The 6968-nt window shown below is 45.2% G+C and overlaps 1 protein-coding gene across 1 annotated transcript in view; it reads left to right on the top strand.

Moving 5' to 3' along the window:
• Positions 1-4853: 4853 nt before the first annotated feature.
• Positions 4854-6968, top strand: part of rtkna (rhotekin a) — a gene marked incomplete at its 5' end in the record, with an annotated part of 87970 nt that continues 85855 nt past the window's right edge. Inside the window, one exon of the mRNA XM_083644333.1 lies at positions 4854-4964. Within this exon, the coding sequence (XP_083500459.1) occupies positions 4854-4964 (111 nt within the window). The remainder of the gene's footprint in view (positions 4965-6968) is intronic.

The raw sequence follows: 6968 nt of genomic DNA on the forward strand, positions 1-6968 counted from the left end.
TAAAGGCTATCTCAGCATACAGCGGTAACTGGCTTTTGTTGTTGCACTGTACATGCAGACCCTGTTGGGAAATGTCTTAGACTAGACAGTGGAGGCCTGTAACTGTGGGCACATTTTCAGTCAACATGCATTCAGGAATTGTTAAGGAATTACCTGCTGGAGATCAGTTCATTCAAAAGAGCTGTATGCCACGGCCCACGGGCATGATGTGTATATGGTTGTAATGGCAAGTATTGTCCAGCAGAAGTCAGACTAATGCAGTCCCATGGCAGGAAAACATTGCATGGATCCCTGGTGTAAAAGCTGTACTGCCACACAGAGGAACTCTCCAGTTCTAATGGTGCATCTACTTACTTCACACTTCACTCTTCTGGATTGACAAGGACTTGATTGCAAGCCAGACTTGAGTCGTGCTCTACTCCCTCTGGTGGTTTCCACATAGTTAATTCAGGGTATTGTTGCAGTGTCTTGCATTCAGGCTCTCCCTTTTCCCTGAGGTCTTCCCTCGTCCGCTACCCAATACAGGGTCACATCCATCATATGTTATGAAATTCACATTGTGCACACTTGATGGGTGCACACTTCAGGGCGATGGTAGACAAAAACCAAGAAACTGGGTCTGAAACTTGATAAGCTCATTTTAATGTCCACATGAGAGGAGATTTGGAGGTCATAGACGGAACATATTCAACTATTTTAATATCCACAGAATAGGCAATAATGTTCAAATTATTACTTTCATAATGTTGCATGATCCTCTGTGAAGAGCCAGAGTTTCATTACTTTCTTGGCTCTAATATACTCTACGTTGATACCTTTTAAGTCTGCTCGCCTATTATTAAAGGTTTTTCGACTTATCCTGCGCTGTCGTGAGAACTAATTCTGGACTGTTGATTTCAACATTATAAGCACAGCACAGTACAGGAAATAGGGCAGGGGCTGTAGCCTACACATGACGGTATATATTTAGACCATAGAAAGCCATGTGTAATTACAGTGGGAACAGCCAGTCATTCTGCTGGCTTGTAATGCTTTCATTCTGTGAAAAGGAGGCGGCCAACAGATTTCCCATGCTGCCTGCCTGCATACACCCACTCCCTTGGCTATCAACTGGGGGGCAATGGACCTTTGTGTGTGTGTGTGTGTGTGTGGGGGGGGGGGGGGGGGTGGCTAACAAAATAGGGTTTTGTGGGGTAGGATGGAGCAGCATGATAGTCTCCTGTCTTGTACCATGTGATCCTCCCCCAGCTGCTCCGGAGCGTCTGACTGAAGAGCAGCGTCTTTGTTTGTGTGCTGACTCTCAGGCTGACATTGTACACCCCGCTGTGTCTGTGCCAATGGTCTGCTTCTTATACTGTAGCACTCCCTTTTGTTGATGCTGCTTTGTGTGCGCGCCTGTGAGCAAACCAAGAGAGAAAACAAATGACGCTAACAGAAGGAAATGTACAGTAGTTTGTTGTATTTACACAACAGAATATGTAGTATAAACGAGGAGGAGTGATAAACCAGACCTATCTTTTCCTCCCAGATGGGTTTACAATCAGCCGTAGCAAAGCCCTGCACATAAAGCTGTTGCCTGCCTGACTGTGCAGCAAACTGAGCTGCCCAAAGGGCTGGATCTGCTCCAGCCCGGAGTTAAAAGGGGGTCAGGCCGTGCTTGGGAAAGCATCGCTCCCCTCGGTGATGGTCGACTCCCTACTGACCATGGCGGTATGAGGCGTGTAAACAGAATCTGCATTTCACATAGACCCTTCTAGGAAACAGACACACACATCCGAGTGAATTCACATTGCCGCATGAGTAACAGCACCTTCGGCTATTTACTCAAGCTCCCAACATCAACAAAACATCCTGCTTTTAAATGAGAGACTAGGGGGGAGATTAGAGGGATAGGGGGTGCACAGAGACCACCAAACTCTCAGTGCAGAACTAACAGTCATCATCAAGCGTTTAAAGCAACCAGATTGTGTTGCAAACACTGTTAACCCTTACTGAGAAGAGGAGGTGTTGTGAGCACGCACTACTAGTCTTGACTGCGAAGAGTTTAGGCTGGTTTACGACGTTGACTCTGGATTGGAAGTGTTTGTGTGACTTTGTTTTACAGTAGGGATAGGGAGCCTCTCCCTCCAGAGTTGGAACGAACGATCAGGTCATCTGGCAGAAGCATTGCATGGAAAATGACATGCATCACTGTTTATATTTGGCACAAAGAACACTGAAAAGTATGTGTAAACAGTCTAAATTTAGGCTTTATGATTGGCTGGCAGATTAATGAGGGCAGCAGACAAAACTATTAAGGCTGTTTATTACTTAGACAAAACTCAACAAAACACATTCACACAAACAACATGGATACCATCAGTGGCAGACAATGGATTTAGATTCTCTTTCTATAGAGCTGAACAGTCACGTGACATGTCTTGCCCCGGAAGTGAGTTCCCCATTTATTTTCTCCATAGACATTTTGAAAAATCTTTATATGAGTTTTAAGGCTGGAACCAAGCCAACCCATGACCTACTGAATCGTCTGTGACCATAAAACATTTCAGTTGGGGGAAAAACAAAAAATAACAACGGGAGAAATCGAATTTTCTATTTTGTTCCCCTCCTTGTCTTTATTTTTTGTTTGTCTCAACAAATGTGCTATGCACGCAAATACTTTGATGATTAATTTTTGGATGTGGATGGATTATTAATTTGCCATATACCCAAATTCACATGCTCTGTTAATGAAATAAAAAGATGGGGAAATCTAGTCGTAGTGTGTTGATCAGAGTTGTGATCAACGGTTGAGTGGGCCCACCCCTGGAAGATTTTCAGATTTGGGCCGCTGCATTCTTAGGTTTTGGAACCCCTGATAGAGTGCCTACTACTGTACCATGAAGGAAGGCAGCCACAATACAGCTTCTTGAAGTAATCAAAGTAGAACCAAGGCCCAAGTGAGATGGTTTTGACATTGAAGCAATTGGAGATTTGAATAGATACATACAAGCCTGTGGGGCCCAGAAGGCAAGCACACACCAAGCAACAACGGCACAGGGGTGCGAGTGAGCGGAAGGCTGTTCATAACTCAAAGGGTCCCAAGTGGGAGCTGAACCCAAACTTCTGTATGAACTGGTCCTGGGTCACGCTCGGCCTGTATCACCGTGCGTCACGAGGCCTAGAGCTTCCAGCAGGGCCTCTGTCACTGTCTGTGACCTCTGCCTCACTGTGACCCATCCTGGGTGACCTTCTGACCTTTAAGAATTCCACTCACAGCAGGTCCGGTCAATTCCCACTGTCGCCCCCGGGGCCGCCACGGACTCTGATTCACATTCCTGCTGTATTTTCATGGTCTGTTGCAGATGCTCGTAAATAAAATGCTACGCCATGGCAGCAGACCCAGGACCCCCTGCTCTGTAGTCCCCTAGCCAGGCTGCAAACCCAGGACCCCCTGCTCTGTAGTCCCCTAGCCAGGCTGTGTCACTGATGTTAATGAAAAGGGAGTTCTCACAGGCCAAAGGGTAACAAATAAACATTACTTGAAACACTATGGGTCTCATCAGTTGACAATATAATGTGGTCCCTTTCTCTGCTATGCTCCATTTGAGACAGGCTATCAAAGCCATGTGCTGTTATCTCATGTTATGGGGAAAAATACATGGTATGGTTTGCAATATACAAACACAGAGAAAAATGTATCCACATCAATTTTAAACATGAATATGAAAACATGAGGCCAAAATATATTCACATAAGTTGTCAGCACATTTTGGACTTATTTCGAACATCTATCTATCTATCTATCTATCTATCTATCTATCTATCTATCTATCTATCTATCTATCTAGTTAGACACATATATCTCTAAGAAATAATATGTCCAAATAATGAAGGGATTGAGCAGTGATGGGAGTAAACTATTAAGCTACTTTTTCAGTAATAGTAATCTAACTAATTACTTTTTCAAATTTAGTAACTCTAATTGGCCTAGTTACTTTAGGATGTGAAAATAGTGGACAACTTCAGAGGATCATCCGGTTTATGATCATCAGACCTAATCCGGGGAGAGACGCTGCCTCCCTGCCTGACAAAAATGCTCCAGCCTGTAGGGTACAATGATGGATAAAAATTGACAATGTGTCTTGTGTCTTGTGCCACAACACTAAAATAGACAATCAAAGCAGACTTTTAAAGTAGCCTAATGCAAAAGTGACTTTCCCTAGTAACTAATTACTTTTATTATGCAGTAAGTAACTGATAAAGTAATTAAATTACTTTTTGATGCAAGTAACTAGTAACTGTAACTAATTACTCGTGTTAAGTAACTTTCCCAACACTGATAGTGAATGCCATGGTTTTTGCAGCTTCATCCATCTCTGCTGAATCACCGTGCATGTCAGGGTTCAGCCAAAAGTTTCAGCCCCACTGAAATACACTGCAATGACTCAGTGCAGAGCGCACGCCACTCACCGCCGGTAGAGGTCTCTGTCTACAGGACACAGGACAAAGTTAGGGCAGTGCACCACATGGGGTGTTCACCGTCCGTGTCACACAGGGGCGCACAAGGGACAGTCTGGATGTTTGGTTTTGGAAAAGTGAATATTCAGCAGTGAAGGACTCGGTAAGTGTGTTTTACTGCAGTTGGACTTGCTGTGTAACACCAACACATCAGAAGAAACGGGACTGTTTGAATCGGGCTTTGGCAGTAATCTCCTGGGAGGGAGAGTGGCTGTGGGGACCGTTTTGTGCCACCTGGATCTGCGCTTCACCGGTTCGGAGAGACTCCTCTTCCTTTCCTTAATAACCGAGACAGCCTACACACACACGGGTCTCTCTCTCAAGTTGAAAAGGGACAGACAGACAGACAGACCATGTTTGTGCGGAATCAAACAGCCAGAGCCACCGTCGCCCGCTGCTCTGCCCTTGAAATGGAGATACGGCGAGGGAAGTTCAGAAAGAGCGTTTTCATGGACACATCACAGGTAGACGCCGATCACACGCGCACACACGCACGCGCACACACGCACGCACACACACATACACACACACACCCGGGATTATCTGTTTACAACTTTCACTGCTGATACCCCCCCCATCTCTATTTATAAAGTAGCTCAAAAGTTATATAGGCTAGTCTACTTTGTGTTCTGCAGGCATATCCTAGTACTTGCTATGCATATTGGTGCTGTAAACGCTATAATATCCCTATATGGGGACTTGTCTGTATAGTAGGCTATGCAATCGTGAGTTTATAGTGACTTTATTGTACTTTGCTGTTTTATCTATAATATAACCTTAATTCCTATAGGGACTTATAGTTGCTGTGATGTTTCCTTACTTCTTTTTTTGTAAAGGTCCTTTTATATATAGACATGCTCCTCTTGATAGCCACCATCAAGTGCTGGCATGCTGGCATGGCACCATTTCAAAACTGCTTTTCACTGACACATGAGATCTGAGGACCACTTGGCTCACTTGTGTGTGTGTGTCATATCTCTGACTGATGAGCTTTGCCTGCAGTGTGTGTGGACTGCCACCCAGGAGGGCCCACAGGCAGACAGACTGCCTGGACCAAAAGATGAGAACTAGGTCAAAGTTGCAGGCAGCCTGTGTGTTTATTCCTCTCTGCTCTCTCTCAGCTGTTTATCGCTGGCTGGCTTTATATACACTTCACTTCACGCATGTTTCCCCCTCTTTCCTCTGTGCAAAGCTCCCATGTCAACATCTGCTTCATATTAGCCACTGTTGTCAGCAGAGCAGACAGGCTCACAGGGACTTCCAATCTAACCTCTCATTATTTTTTACTCACGGTCTACATTAATACTGTTTTGATGGAAAGTCTCCCTCCCCCCTCTCTCATCTCTGTCTCTCTCTGTCGTTCAAACACACACACACACACACATTTTTCATGCGAACGTTGGCCACGATACATATTACTTTGGTTACATTTTGCAGTCTTGGCATATTCTACCGGGAACATGCTCTGGTTTTGTGGGTGTTTGTTTGAGATGGTACACGCGGCTTAGCAAAGTCAGGGAAGTGAATTTGCTCAGACAGATGTAAGAAAATTGTGTGTGTGTGTGTGTGTGTGTGTGTGTGTGTGTGTGTGTGTGTGTGTGGGTGTGGGTGTGGGGGGGGGGGTGATAGGGGGGTACCCAATTGTAAAAGGACACATAAGGAATGTTAATGGTGCAATTTTAGATGGAAAAGATGGGGTATTGATTCTCTCTCTCCTCCCCCTCCTCTTCTTCACCTGCGGGTGTGCGCCCGCATGCATTCCCAGTGTCAGCTGATGTGTTTGTTGGACCAGTTGTTTATCATTCCTGTCACAGGAAACCTCCACTAAGCCCTGGGAAGTCAGGCACACTCCAGCCTATCGATTGGAATGGCTGTGATGTGGTTCTGTGAGGAGCGTGGGTTCACTTCATATCAGAGCCAACAACACGTGAGCTCATAGGCCGCTAACGCATCACTTCCTGGGAGATGCAGTCATTTTACTGCATACGTACACTATCCAGTGTTGTAGTCAAGTCACTATTATCTCGAGGCCAAGACAAGTCTCTCAAGTCCCCAGTGTTCGAGTCCGAGTCCAAGTCTGAGTCAGCATTACCTGAGTCCCAGTCCGGAGTTACTGAACAGTTTTAATCAATTTATGCCAAAGTATTAGGGCTTATTACAAAGAAATCACAAAACAGGTTTTTATCAATTAACAGGCCTCATCTCCTCATGTCCTCATCTCCAACTTCCGAGTCTTATAGCATCAATGCTCGAGTCCAAGTCCGAGTCATCAGTGCTCAATTCCATGCCGAGTGACGAGTCCTGAAAATGAGTCCAGGACTCAGACTTGAGTGAGTCGGACTCGACTACAACACTGCCAGACTCTCTCAGGCATGAGGAAGTGACCTTGTGTGTTTGGGAGTGTTTTTCTTTCAGACACTGTGGGTTGATGATTGTCTCGTCGTGGAAAGCCTTGGACTCAGAGCCAT

This window comes from Poromitra crassiceps (assembly GCF_964638095.1).
Source record: "Poromitra crassiceps genome assembly, chromosome: 10".
NCBI classification, from domain to species: Eukaryota; Metazoa; Chordata; class Actinopteri; order Beryciformes; family Melamphaidae; genus Poromitra; species Poromitra crassiceps.